Raw genomic sequence first — 15479 nt, 5'->3', positions numbered from 1 at the left:
CTACAGTCAGAGACAGCAAAAAGGTTATGGACATCACATTTTGCAAGACGCCATACGACATTTAACTCGGAGGGTGAAACTCGATCTTGGCAGAACTAATTCTCTGGGAATTCTCATTGGGAATTAAAACACACATCTTTAATTTTCAAATATCCCTATATAAACTATAAGATACAAATATTGTGATACCAATGATTTCATCATATCAGAGTGCCACCTAAAAAAAGGCGTAAGTACCACACACGTTGTGTACATTACTAAATCATTACAAAAACTCAACTATGTTTCCTCAATTACAATGTTTCGAATTATCAGTAAGTCCTTTGCCTGTTATTAAGATATCAAGAGAAATGCCTCATTTCATAAAAGAATAATAAGTCGAGAAACGAAATGATATTAAACTCTATATCGAAGACAACTTTCTAGCTCCAGTACCTCTTTACCCTAACGTGAACAACACCCAGGGGCGGCGAAACCACAACCCTTTTAGGGTTAACAATAACAAAAAAGTTAACAATAAAAAACCTTGGCAACTAAGTATCATTTTCAATTCGCTATAGTGAAGGAGAGAATGTCGTCACTTCATTCAGTAGGCTAATCAACTCGGTTGAAAGTTACTCCAATTTAAACATCAAGTTTGTCGTTCATTGGACCGCTGTGCTGACAGAGTTATTAGAACTTAAACTTCCATCACCATTCTTAAGTTTGTCAGAATTGTCTGATTAGAAGCACTTGCGGTGCACGATGCTAGGGCCAGACTCATCGTACTCCTGCTTGCTGATCCACATCTGCTGGAAGGTAGACAGAGAAGCAAGGATGGAGCCACCGATCCATACGGAGTACTTCCTCTCCGGAGGAGCGATGATCTTGATCTTCATGGTGGGTGGGGCAAGGGCTGTGATTTCCTTCTGCATTCTGTCGGCGATGCCAGGGAACATGGAGGAGCCACCAGACAGCACGGTGTTGGCGTACAGATCCTTACGGATGTCCACGTCGCACTTCATGATGCTGTTGTACGCGGTCTCGTGGATGCCAGCGCATTCCATTCCGAGGAAGGACGGCTGGAAGAGGGCCTCTGGGCAACGGAAACGCTCGTTGCCGATGGTGATGACCTGTCCGTCAGGGAGCTCGTAGCTCTTCTCCAAGGAGGAGCTGGAAGCAGCAGTCTGCATCTCCTGCTCGAAGTCCAGAGCAACGTAGCAGAGCTTCTCCTTGATATCACGCACGATTTCACGCTCGGCTGCAAGGGCAAGAACAAACACCAAAGGTAGTTGTAAGTTTAATGACAACCGCCTCAAAGGAATCAGATATTTAGAACTTTGTTTTAAATTGTTAAAATTACGCAAAAAAAACCCAATGTATCTCACCAGTGGTGGTGAAAGAGTAGCCACGCTCTGTGAGGATCTTCATCAGGTAGTCGGTCAAGTCACGGCCGGCCAAGTCCATACGGAGGATGGCGTGGGGCAGGGCGTAACCCTCATAGATGGGCACAGTGTGGGACACACCATCACCAGAGTCAAACACGATTCCGGTGGTACGACCAGAGGCGTAGAGAGACATCACAGCCTGGATGGCCACGTACATGGCGGGTGTGTTGAAGGTCTCGAACATGATCTGAAAGAAATTAAATAAATTAAGTTTGCAAAACACATTTTGATACAATTTCAAAATGTTTTGGTCAAGGTAAAATTCCACATTGACGGCAAATCAAATTAACGGTTTAATATTGGGAACGGCTATTTACCTGTGTCATCTTTTCCCTGTTGGCCTTGGGGTTCAGGGGGGCTTCAGTCAGCAGCACGGGGTGCTCCTCTGGAGCCACACGCAGCTCGTTGTAGAAGGTGTGATGCCAGATCTTCTCCATATCGTCCCAGTTAGTGACGACACCGTGCTCGATGGGGTACTTCAGTGTCAGGATACCTCTCTTGCTCTGGGCTTCATCTCCGACGTAGCTGTCCTTCTGTCCCATGCCAACCATGACACCCTTTGAGAAAAAAAGCAAGACAAAATTGAAAAGTTGAAGTTATCCTTACTTCATTTGTACATGCCGACTCAACACAACGTTTGTATTTAAAAACACAAGAACACTGTAAAGAAAATTAAAAGGAAAGTTTTGTTTACCTGGTGGCGTGGTCTCCCAACGATGGAGGGGAAGACGGCCCTCGGGGCGTCATCTCCGGCGAATCCGGCCTTGCACATACCGGAGCCATTGTCTACAACCAGAGCGGCAACGTCGTCGTCGTCACACATTTTGTCTGTCTTTTCCTGTTCTTTTCAACACAGAAAGCTGTCGAATGAAACAAAATCCATTCGAGGATCCTAGTCAGTTATGTTAAACGCATAAACCGAATTGCTCAAAATGTAACAACGTACAATGTTAAAGGGGCTAAACCTTGAAAATAAATCAAAATGTTTCATTTCAAATTTGACAAATTTTGAATCCTGATAACAAACCTTTGACAAGATTATAATAATAATTTTAATTTAAAAAAAAAGTCCCTTTCGGGGTTTGCAGCAGAAACAAAAGTCTTTTAACCTTACATAATTGTGAAGCATATTTATTGTACTATTTTAATTTTTTTTCCATCGGATTCGTTCACCGGTTTTCCAAATAAAGGCTATTATGTAACACAGTACTATTTTGCACCATTCCAAGTTGAACATTAGCTTAAACTGACTTTTTGATTCAATTACTAAACCAAACAGGAGGAATACTATTGTTGTCGCTGCTCATTGTTGACCGTGGCTATTTGTTATGTAATATCTTCTTTAATTATAGCGAAGGAGCGTCTCAAACACCTGTTATAACAGTTCAAAGTGATTCAGGACATTCAGACAGGGGCGGGCCTGAGAAAACAGAAACACATCGTGTACCCTCTTCATATTGTCAAACTTGGAATGGAGCAAAACGAACTGCTGTTACATTAATGGCCTTTGTTTCATAACCACTGAACCGATAATCCAACAAAAACTTCACACAAGAAAGAAAAATGTTCGAGCTTATCACACATCACTTCTACAATTGATTTATTAATTACGAGAATCCTGATACACCCTCCAGAGGAGCATTTTTTGTGGGGAACACCCTGAACATTAGCTATATACCTTTGTATTTCATGGGGAGTTTAACACCTCATTCGAGGACACAAGAAATTAAGAGGCGATGAAGCTTTGATATAAACATGACAGAAATTCCGTGTTTCCAATTCCAAAATACGAAAATAAAACAATTGCACACAATAAACGCCATGCAGCAAATAATTTGACTTTGGAACGTCGTACCTGTATGTATTAGATTTCAAAAATGGACAATCATGTCGAAACGCTAAATATCAAAGATCGTTCGTTTCCAAGCAAGTTGTAACAGCGGTCGTGACAGATAGGCCTATCCCTCAAACCCAGCACCATAATTATTCAAACAAAAAAGATTAGATGCCTGTATACACGTGAATCGTCTAAAGTCCAGAGCGACCAACGCCTTCACATTTTTTTCTCTCTATAAAAATATAAGCTGCAAGATATTTATGTATGCTAGTCGAAGCCGACCATGGGAAACTAATATTTTAACAACGACATAAACTGAAATTTCTGGGTCTTTTTGCTCTTTGGCATATTTCTTGGAGCGGGAATCGATCTCCCCCTCCCATTCTGATTTAGGAAATTCAAAGACCTATTTTGGGGGGACAAATAAATAGTTTGCTATAGTAGTAGTAGTAGAACATTCGTGCTTAATGCACAGTTTCAGCTCAATCGTGCAATGTTTGTTTTGTGTAATTATGGTGTATACTATTCGAGCTTCTGTCCATGGTGAATGAGTTCATTTTCCAATAACTGGCAACGGAAAACAATTCGATACCCCGTGTCGTTAAAAAAACCTCACCTGGCATGAACGCTACGACAGAGTTTCGACAAATAATCCCCACGACATCAGTCTACAAACTTTTAATCAGCAGGACAGTAGTCTTCAAACCTGTTTTATATTCCGCAAGACGCTGGTCTACAAACTAATAATAATGGCTATAGGCAAACAAAACTTGTGCAGTGGTGATATGGATGAGGACGGATTCTTGGAGAAAGACCTAATTATGTAATTTAAAACGAAGTCCCTATAGAGAACGGGGGGGGGGGGGGAGGGGCATGACCATGACAATACTACATTGCTTGCTTACTTTATTCAAACTGAAAAGACGGAAGACAACTCACCCAGATATGGGTTCGGGATTAACCGTTCCAGTCAGTTCTTACTTCTTGCAAGTAGTTGGTTCGGACCTGATGTCACTCGATCTGTCAGCGGCGTTCGCAAAAACATGAGTTATATTTGGTGCGGGACGGTTGTATCACGTGGGGCTCATGGGAGCGGCATAGCTCCATATTTGGTCCGAAGTTCGTGTTTATTTGCCAACAAATCAGAATGACAATAGGCGCCACCTGTTTCACAAAACCTACTGTTGCAAAGGGAAGGGCCTGTTTTATATTCTGCCATGCATAATTCAAACAGTGAGGGGCCATTCCGGAACAGGCATCACGTGCACACAAGAAAAGAAAGCAGTCGTACTTCTGCAGTGTCGGCTGCATCGATATGGAGGATTTTCTGAGGAGGGGAATAATTGGTTACCGGGAAACGAATATGAAAGGATTGTGAAAATATTTTTATGGGATGTTTTCTTCAAAAAAAAATATCTAAAAGGAAATGTGAAATGCGGGGGTCGGGTAGTGTGGGCAGCTTTACTCCATCTGACACTAAGATATGCCTAAGAGATCTGTGGAGGAGCGGCCTCTTCGCAATAAGTCATCAGGAACAAAAAGTCTTGGGAAAAACCTTTTCGGAAACAGCAGAAATTATGAATAGAACATTGAGCACCCTAATTAAGTAGCCATTAATTTACTAATTTTTCGCCAAAAAAAATTGCAAGAAGTTTGATATTTTACTCCAAAATAATTAGAAAATTTGAAGAAAGGAGTATTGACTGTATAAATCATTTTGTGCGGCTATTGCTGAAGCAACACATTGATAGTTGGTTTAGAACCACCAACGGCCCCCCCCCCCCAAATGAATAACCCCACACATACACAACATAGACCCCCCGCTCCCCCCACCCCCCCCCCCAAAAAAACCCCACCCCAACCCAGATAGGAAGGTAGCTATTAAAAGATCGTTGAGAGCTCTTGCACAATCCGAGGTCAACATTATGTAGAGGGCGCCATATTTTTTCTCCAGAATCGAATCATGCAGAATCCGACCCCAGCAAATGAAAATCGTTCCATCTCAAATGAATAACAGGTACGCGCCCAACTGGGGGGAAGGGGGGGGGGGGGGGGGAAACTTGTCCTACTGGCGACATTGCGTTTTCTTTTTAGGAATACAAGCGTCAGCACAAGCGCTAAATACACTCCCAAATGTGTACCATTTTCATGAATGGGGCACTTTTTTATGAAAATTATCCCTCCCAAAACCCGGAGCCGAATCTTGACCCGCTTCTGAATAAAACCCATCGCAACATCTTCATAGAGGGCGCTGCAACTAACTGGATTGAGCTCAAACACCCCCCCCCCCTTAACCGTAATTAGCGATGTGTGCTTAAATGATGTTCGTTTTAATCAAGTGCAATGGCCAGAACAAAGATTTTGCAACCCCGGACCTCACTAGAACTAATGAAATTTTTCCAATCAAATATTTGTACACAAGGCCCAAAATATTCTCCACAAAACCAATCTCCATGCAATATTTCCACAAGTGTAGATCCCCCCACTCAACAAAAAAATGAAAAAAAATTTTGCAATTATTGCTCACAGCCGCCAAAAGATTGCCGGTTTACCCTGTTCCCCACTCTGCAAGCTTCAATAAAGGACTACAAAAGTCTAAATTTACAAAGAAATTACAACTTTTTTATTTTTTGGCCTTCGCAAGTTTTCACTAGAAGTCAAAAAATAGTACACAAATCAACAATTGCCCTCACCAGTAACAAAAATTTCTTTTATCTAAATATACAAGTTTTTTAAGTTATATAAAGAAAAATGGCGGCGTACATGGAGTTGTCCAGTCTCATGGCTTTAGATCTAACGCCCCAAGTTGACCTACAAAGGGCTACCGTTTTTTCACTAGATGTGAATAAAAATGATGGATGATTTTAATCTTTCAAACCATGCTATCGCTGAAGCAACAATGCTAAGCCGCGTTTGAAATGTCGACGTTGGAGATTTCAACATTTCAGTTTAACTTTAGTACCAATAGAAGAAAGTACCGACTCAAAAAGGGGTCAGATTTGCAAGTTTTAATTATTGTGTTAGTTCACTTTTTCGGCCTGTGTAATCTTTGAGACATGCAGATACGTCAACTGAACATGAAGGACATTTTTTTTTATGTGCGCGTTGAACTCAAAATCTTAGGCACAGAATGAGTTGACATTGATTATATAGCAAGTTTACGATAAAGGTTATGAAGAAGTCTCTGGATGGTTATTGAGACCTGAAACCCGGTTCTGTTATCAGTCTTTGGTTGGGTTTTTTACAGTTTGTTTAGAAGCATTTGCGGTGCACGATGCTGGGGCCAGACTCATCGTACTCCTGCTTGCTGATCCACATCTGCTGGAAGGTGGACAGGGAGGCAAGGATGGAGCCACCGATCCATACGGAGTACTTCCTCTCTGGAGGAGCGATGATCTTGATCTTCATGGTGGGTGGGGCAAGGGCTGTGATTTCCTTCTGCATTCTGTCGGCGATGCCGGGGAACATGGTGGAGCCACCAGACAGCACGGTGTTGGCGTACAGATCCTTACGGATGTCCACGTCGCACTTCATGATGCTGTTGTACGCGGTCTCGTGGATGCCAGCGCATTCCATTCCGAGGAAGGATGGCTGGAAGAGGGCCTCTGGGCAACGGAAACGCTCGTTGCCGATGGTGATGACCTGTCCGTCAGGGAGCTCGTAGCTCTTCTCCAGGGAGGAGCTGGAAGCAGCAGTCTGCATCTCCTGCTCGAAGTCCAGAGCAACGTAGCAGAGTTTCTCCTTGATGTCACGCACGATTTCACGCTCGGCTGAAAAGAGCAAAACAATAACATTTTTTAGCATGTTTGACAAAATCTACCATGCATAAGGGAATCACAACTCTGCAGACTTTTGTTGAAAAATAAACATAAATGCATGACATAAACTCACCAGTGGTGGTGAAAGAGTAGCCACGCTCTGTGAGGATCTTCATCAGGTAGTCAGTCAAGTCACGGCCGGCCAAGTCCAGACGGAGGATGGCGTGGGGCAGGGCGTAACCCTCATAGATGGGCACAGTGTGGGACACACCATCACCAGAGTCAAACACGATTCCGGTGGTACGACCAGAGGCGTAGAGAGACAGCACAGCCTGGATGGCCACGTACATGGCGGGTGTGTTGAAGGTCTCGAACATGATCTGAAAGGAATTAAATAAATTAAGTTTACAAAAAAACACATTTTGATACAATTTCAAAATGTTTTGGTCAAGGTAAAATTCCACATTGACGGCAAATCAAATTAACGGTTTAATACTGGGAACGGTTATTTACCTGTGTCATCTTTTCCCTGTTGGCCTTGGGGTTCAGGGGGGCTTCAGTCAGCAGCACGGGGTGCTCCTCTGGGGCCACACGCAGCTCGTTGTAGAAGGTGTGATGCCAGATCTTCTCCATATCGTCCCAGTTAGTGACGATACCGTGCTCGATGGGGTACTTCAGGGTCAGGATACCTCTCTTGCTCTGGGCTTCATCTCCGACGTAGCTGTCCTTCTGTCCCATGCCAACCATGACACCCTTTGAGAAAAAAAGCAAGACAAAATTGAAAAGTTGAAGTTATCCTTACTTCATTTGTACATGCCGACTCAACACAATGTTTGTATTTAAAAACACAAGAACACTGTAAAGAAAACTAAAAGGAACGTTTTGTTTACCTGGTGGCGTGGTCTTCCAACGATGGAGGGGAAGACGGCCCTTGGGGCGTCATCTCCGGCGAATCCGGCCTTGCACATACCGGAGCCATTGTCTACAACCAGAGCGGCAACATCGTCGTCACACATTTTGTTAGATTTTTGTTCGTTTCACACACAACAAGAAAAGCTGTTGGAAAAGAAATGTATCGAATAAGTTTTTTTTCTAATATGAAAAGGGGATTTTAGAGCATACACAAAAATCTCAAACATCAAACACGATCCAACGTACAATGTTCAGCTACCTGCCGGTCGACAGAAAAGGTTAAATACGTATGCACTAAATACAAAAACCAGAATTTTTTTTTGGAAAATTATACATTCTTGAAGCGAAAAAAAAAATCCGGGCGTCTATTCAGTATTAGCAGGAAGCAGACGACGCGATAAGCATAATGCTTATTGTCCAAGGGCCCTACTGAACAAGGAAGTCAGCCAGGCGCGACCGCGAGCAAAAACCTGACCAAATAAGGCAATCGTCAACGCCCCCTAATGAATATTCGATTATGCTAATCACGCACCATCTGCCAGCCAATGACGAGCCACCACAACGCAGAGCCATGGGGCGTGCCTCGCCCCGACAGCCACGTGCTCGGTCGGGGAAGCCGGCACAGCATGCAGAGTCTATACCTATAGGCGCAGGTGGTTGTCTGCGTTTTACGTGGGCCTTTTTGCAAAAGGGGCGTTGGCGACTCATTCAAACAGGTAAGCTTTAGGACATTTTAAAAAAGTAGTCAGAAAAAGCCTTATTCATAGAAAAAAAGTTAAGAAAAGCTTGTCGTCTTTTGCTCACACGAAAATGTTAATGTTTGTATTCCAAGCTTACAATTTTAGCACTTTTTGAAGGAATATTTACAGGTATTCAGGTTAGGCATGCAACTGGGAATTCACACACAAAAAAATTCACATCTTTGCAAGACTTTATACAGCGTTTTTCCATTTTTGAATGGCACACATGGGAAGTAAAAATAAGAGAAATCAGCTGATCCGAGGAAAAGTTGCATGCCCGAGGTACGAAATGCCAATTTTGCGAGTTGAAAATTGAGATCGATAAAAACTTCAATTTGGCATTCTTCAAATCTTTCTCCGGAGATCACCGGCCAAGTCATGCAAGTAATAGAATTTTCCAATTATTTTCTATTAATAGGAGTGGTCCACACGATCAGAAATAAAATACAACTGAATAACAGCCAATGTACTTCATTTAAAACACAATTCATTAGTTGTATGACTCAGGGAGATGAATCATAAACTAGACGATATAAATTATGATAATTTCAATCGTTTTCAAATGCTCACAATCATCACCAAATAACAATCGCTGATATCGGAAACAATTTAATATAAGGTCTTCACACAAAACACCATGGCACGAAACTGTCCCTCTACTATTTTAAATCCGACTGGAGCATGCATGACCGCAGTAATATGCTTCGATAACTATCCATCTACACTATTTTAAATCCTACTGCAAGAGCATCGACCGGAGCAATATGCTTCGATAAAAAAAAATCCAACAATCGGAAAATTAAAGCCTTGTCCTTTCCAAATTAATATGGTGGACTCTCCATGTGAATATTTTTTTTACGAAAAGCCGAAAGGACGACAGCACAAGCTGCTTTTCTGAAAGAACACTTTTCAACAAAAAGGAAAAGCCAAAATCATATTGTGAACTCACCAAGATAGGGTTCCCGGAGCACGTCTTCTGGTCTTGGCACCAAATGACAGAATAACAGGTGGCTCGATGAATCGACCTTAATATATGCGGGCCGCGCCGCACCACGTGAACACGCGATGGCCAAGCATCGCCTTATTTGGTCACATTTTCGTGTCGCCTGATTTGCATAAACATACAGGCTTTGTTGGGCTTTGCCGGGATATCATGGTCAACAGCGATTGCGATAGGCCAGCCGGTGGTTTGGGGGCGTGTTTGTTCATCGAGGCCCCACTGGGGTCACACTGTGGTTTTTTTCCCCTCCAGATTGCATTTTTTTCCCCCGAAGGTTATTATGCAGGAAAAAATGTGGGCGTGAGTTTTGGAAGGAAATAACCGCAGCATCCTTACAAGGTGGTTGATTTTCTAAGACAAGTGCCTTATGAGAGAAATAATTCGATAATACTTCCAAATAAATACATTGCCAGAGCAAAACCATGCCATAGTTTAAGAACACAAAATACCCGTAAAAGCAAGTGTTGGTTGTGAAATCACATGGGTGAAATGTTGATTTTTTTATTTCCTTGTATAGCATGCACTGTACACGGGTTTTAGGCAACTTAAAAGTCCATGCACAAAAGTGGTTCCAATTGGCCTAAAAGGATCAATTTATATGTCGTATAATATTTGGCTGAAGTATAATTCTATGGAGTTTGCTGTTTTGAAATGCATTTCAGACAGTCTTGTCCTGCGCGTCTGTTTTTATTTAAATGTAAGCTTTTAAATAGTCGAGGTCACAGGGATCAATATTTTCAACGGTTCTTCGTTTTGTTTGATAGAATTTTCATCTTATTTCAAATTCTGTTGAACTTTAGTTTCCTTCTTATTCCTTCATGCGTATGCATTTTCTTATTCTTAATCTTCAGGAAGAAAATATTGGTATTGTCAGTCATCCATGGGTTTAATATATTTGTTTCTCAAGCTCCAAATTCTGAGTTTATTACTGAAAATGTGGATGTATAGAGTTCCTCTTTGGGACTATTTGTTCTGAATTTGGCAATTTTCGCAACAAATTATTTTTAAGGTGAAATTGGCACATGTATAGTGACTTGCTATTGAACTTGGTATCCACCTTTCATAACTCCATATTTCTATATTCACTGTGATAGTGGAAAGCAATATGGAGATATCATGATTACGTTTCGCAATATATTTGGTAGCTTTAAATAAAATAAGAAGCAATGCTCAGGTATTTGGTAATTATGATTATCCCCACCCTGTATTTTTTCCATGAACAGTGAAAGATAAATACACCAAAGGACAACAAAATAGTTTACTTTCCCCACAGATCGCGTGAACCTGTTTCCTGCACAAACCAGGAACTAAAGGAAGTGGCTAGATTGAAGATGGAAAGAAAACCCCTTTAATCTGCCCTGCGTCCGGTCACAGGATACTTCAGTGGTTCACACTAAACTTTAAAGGGACTCTAGCACAAAGCTTTTTCATGTACATGTACATGTACATGTACATGTACATGTACATGTACATGTACTGTACATGTAAATAGTGCATGTACATTACATGTACATGTACATGTACAGTACGTGTATACGGTACATGTGTACACGTACATGTACATGTACATGTATATTTTTTATGTTCACGTGTACATGTCTGGGTAGGCAATATGGCTATTCTAGGGGAAATACAACCTTACAAAATGACATTTACATGTCAACACTGTCTGTTCATACAGCAAGGATCATATGCACTGAAAATCTCTGTAATGAAGCTGTATGGACTCACTGTGGAGCAGGTTCCTCGCGCTTTGCTGAAATCTGCAGGTCCATAGTGTGAAAATCAACGGTTTTTGAATAGCCTACTTTAGCATGTGTGAAATTCGTATTGTGTACTTACACATTGCATATTGAGAAGAAATTGATTCTCCATCATTTTTATCGAAAAACAAAGTAAAGAAAAAATAGTGGGCTGTGGAAGTTTTCAACAAATTATTGAAGTGTTGTGGGGGGTTTTGCAAGTCACACCCCTCTGCACATTTCAATAACAGAATTACGTGCACCTAGTTTCTGGAATCAATTAAGAATTACTTTACCATATATGGTATGCTCTTCGCCTTGGCTATATTTGACGATTACTCCCCTACAATCCCCCCCCCCCCCCAGTCGTGATTCATTCCTGATAACTATTTCGATACATATTCATTAGAGGGTAGAATACTATTTGAATAATGAGTAGCCTATGTTATTTACTACACATAACATTGAGAATGGCATGTACATGTACACACATAACATTGAGAATGGCATGTACATATGTACTATTATTAAACCAGGAAACACGCCATATCGGCTCATATGCAGCACATTTATATGGGGGCGTGGCACATGTAAAGGTTTTGACCATGATCCTGTTCCTCCTTATATACTCGTATTTTGCTTTGAATGGGTCCACCCTTGTCTAAAAGACTTGGTCACTATAAATTGAATTTGGGCCCAATTATGGCCAATGCACGGATCTTCCTGTACAGAGTATCTGTGGTCGGGTTCACGGACGTCCCAAAACTAATCCTACGAGCAACCGTCCTTGACACGTATTAGTCTGGCCCCAATACCCAAGAAGGAAGTAAAGATGAATACAAGTTTCAGCAGTGAGTCGATGTCTTGAATTTTTTTGAAGGCTAAAACGTTCCCATGAGTAGCATGGTAGCCTGGATCATGAACCGTTTCATGGCCAGCGAAAGCTTTTCAGTGAATAGAAAAAGGAACTTGTAGAGGCCCCGGTCGTTGTTGTGGTATAGGATGAAGCAGGAAGACCTCTTCTCCCATGTTTCCTGCAAACTTTGCGCAAGATCCGCCATACAACTTAACAAGGAAACGAGTTCAACCCCAGGGTTCAGTAACCAAATAAAATGATCTAGATCTTTACTAGAATAAAAATAGCCATGCCATATTGGAATTCCTATCATAAACGAAAAATTCCATCATGTACCGGCATCGGTATATATAACTTGTAGGCAGAGAGACATTTTTAATGGAAACCTAATGAAGAAAAAACTAGCCTATTTGCCTATTATAGTTATTGAGCATTGTGGTTTTTCCCTGTCAGTTTTCCATTTTATCCGACATCAATGGCTGCTTTTGAAATTTTTGAAAAGATTTATTAAATATTGGCCCTCAGTTCCGTGTATTCAGAATACTCCCACACACTAATCCTCGAAGTCTGTCATTCAGAACATTGACACCGGCTGGCATTTCGTCCTCCGCAATTCCACAGAATTGTTTTTTTAAATGTTTGTGATTTGGCTGCATGAACAACACACTTAAACTGTGAAGTGAAGGATTGTTCAAAGGATGGAATTTTGCGTCAAGGTGTAAATCAAGTTAGGTTTTGCCCTTCACAGACGATCTGATTGAACAGTGGGCATCAGTGTTTCCTTGATTACCTTATAGCTCCATGCTTCTAGTGATGAAAGAATGTTGGGAGGTTTATGTATGGTAAAGTGCCCTCCTCCACAAATCCTGCCCTACTTTTCAAAATTCTGGCTGGGAACAACAAGCTGGTGACGTAACAGAAAGAAAATAGATAGCGTGAGATTGGAATCGATCCCGCAAATTGCCTTTTTTGGTAAAGTAAACTCGAAACCGATCTTTAAAAAAAAACCGCCGAGTCTGCGACGTATAGATACATACTCCATGCAGGAAGTGATTGCATTTACATGCAAATGAAATGTTGACATTTTCGGGACTAATAAGTTATCACCATTCATAAACAGCGATATATGGTGCCACTATCAAAGCCATCATGGCCCATCCCTTCGACCTTTGTCCCTTGGGTCGCGTCCCAATGTGTTGAAGAGCTTGGAGATAACAACCTTGTGGTTTCTGCGTTCAGATGTCAAGTTGGGTAGCATGTTGACTTCCTAATGGTATCAATGGTCACATGTCACGCCTCTGTTGCCCCAATTTGTACTTAACTAGCGTTGACTTCATTGATTTTGCTTGGAAAGCTATAATACAGCTTTTGGTCTCATTTGGTGTAATTTGAATCCATTTTAAAAATTCAATTGAACACATCGACGTTATTTCGTATGAAAGTACTGGGCATTATTTCAAAACTTTTGAGTAATCATATCAAGTGATTTTTTGTTTTGATTGTGTATACCTTACAGCCATGCCAGACATTTTCTTTCATAGAAATTATTGCTCTCCATAATTGTGTTCATGATTCGAAACCATGGACAAACAATCAAATGACTGTATTCATCATGACGTGGTGTTCACCACATAATTTCACTTCCGCATTCTTAAGTTCTACGGGCCCAACCGCGGCCCAGTCTTGACGCCTCCCAAAACCACTTGCAGGCATGCTTGACTTTCTCGACACATTCAACTCGGGGCAAATCGAAAACGAGCAACTACAAAATGTGATAAATTGAACTTGTCATGAATGGATAAAAAATAAACAGTTTGGCAACCGCCATTGACATTGCTCATAAAGCACTTTGTGTATTCCCATTGTTCTGTCAGGGAGGAATTTGTTTATTCTTCCAGTTCTACCACCAACGTGAAGGCTAATGCTCACAAGACGCTGTACAACATTTTAATAAAAAGTTCTTGGAGTAGTGGCCTCAAAATACAGATTATTTCTTCGGGGGAGGTCGAGTGCACACACGATTTCACCTCGCATAGACCATGGAGGAATAAGAACACATAGACCATGGACCGAGAAAGAATGCCGCATAAGGAAGGCCACGGAGTAAATAACAAAACTGCCTTTTGTTAAAGCTTGACAAAAGTGACAGGTCGACCTGAACGAAAGCCATTCATAAGTTACGGTGATGCATGCCTTTTATGTAATTTTGCACACAAAAATAAGCTTGTTCACGGGCAACTTGGCGAGGAATGGGTTGTCTGAATTGCCGTGGAGGACAACTCCAACGGGAGAATAAGGGGAAATACCTCCTACTCTTGGTGACGAATCTCGGGCAGCTATGAGTCAAGAAGTCAGCCAGCGTGAACAATATTTTTAATGATCACGCATCGTGATTATCTACGAGTGTAGTGAATGGAAGAGCATGGAGGAAGGAATAGTATTGTGTCAAGTGGTTGTTTTCAGGGGAAAGGGAAGGGGTTTTTAACAAACTGTGATTGCAACTTTTTGAAAATTTTGCAAATCGGGAAGTCAATAACTTTCCAAGATTGTAATATTCAACGAAGAGAGACGGTGTGTTCTCTTTAATATAAGGAAATAACTATTGACCAAAAATAGAAGTGCAATGCAAGTGCATAAAACGAAACTATTACTGGATTGGATATATTTATAAACTCGGCAAACTTAGGCCGTTTAATTTATATGTGTATATATAGCGACTCTTCATTTGTTTCGATTCCATATTTTTGCGTTTTAAAACATTACTTTGAAATGTGCCACATTGTAACACGAAGTATAACGAATTCAACTTTCAAGGAGGCCTTGTATAATTTTAACTTCAACAACTGTTAAAAATAAGTTGAAAATGTCTAAAGGCCATGGGCCAGGTTGAAGCATGGTTGAAGTTACTAAAATGTCAAGAAAATCACTTCAGTTTAAGAAAGTATCAATTGCAAACAGGATTTGACACTAAATAATGGAAGGTTTGCGGAAACACCATGTGCGAATAATTTCTCAACTAAGAGAATGGTTCTGAAAAGAACCCAGAGGTTTAAACTCGACGTTTAAACTCGGTAAAAACTCGGTATAAAACCAGAGGTCGGAACGTCGAGTTTATACATCTGGTTCTTTTCAGAACCATTCTCTATTAGTTGAGAAATTATTCGCACAGAACCTTCCATTATTTAGTATCTCCACCATGCCAAAGCC

At 41.2% G+C, this 15479-nt stretch overlaps 2 protein-coding genes across 2 annotated transcripts; both read right to left on the bottom strand.

The window, feature by feature from the left end:
* Positions 1–84: 84 nt before the first annotated feature.
* LOC119719482 (actin, cytoplasmic-like) lies at positions 85–2272 on the bottom strand. The gene is made up of 4 exons (XM_038188955.1): positions 2122–2272; positions 1745–1984; positions 1368–1614; positions 85–1240 (listed from the first exon to the last, which is right to left on the bottom strand). Exons 1-4 carry the CDS (start codon positions 2248–2250, stop codon positions 723–725), a joined length of 1134 nt encoding a protein of 377 aa, XP_038044883.1. The 5' UTR covers positions 2251–2272; the 3' UTR covers positions 85–722.
* Positions 2273–5864: 3592 nt separating this feature from the next.
* Positions 5865–9760, bottom strand: LOC119719186 (actin, cytoplasmic). Its single transcript, XM_038188547.1, has 5 exons — positions 9624–9760; positions 7913–8078; positions 7536–7775; positions 7156–7402; positions 5865–7034 (listed from the first exon to the last, which is right to left on the bottom strand). Exons 2-5 carry the CDS (start codon positions 8036–8038, stop codon positions 6517–6519), a joined length of 1131 nt encoding a protein of 376 aa, XP_038044475.1. The 5' UTR covers positions 8039–8078; positions 9624–9760; the 3' UTR covers positions 5865–6516.
* Positions 9761–15479: the final 5719 nt, after the last annotated feature.

This window comes from Patiria miniata, unplaced genomic scaffold, assembly GCF_015706575.1.
Source record: "Patiria miniata isolate m_02_andy unplaced genomic scaffold, ASM1570657v1 HiC_scaffold_8, whole genome shotgun sequence".
NCBI classification, from domain to species: Eukaryota; Metazoa; Echinodermata; class Asteroidea; order Valvatida; family Asterinidae; genus Patiria; species Patiria miniata.
The sequence above is the reverse complement of the archived record's forward strand: the minus strand, read 5'-3'. Positions and strand labels throughout refer to the sequence as shown.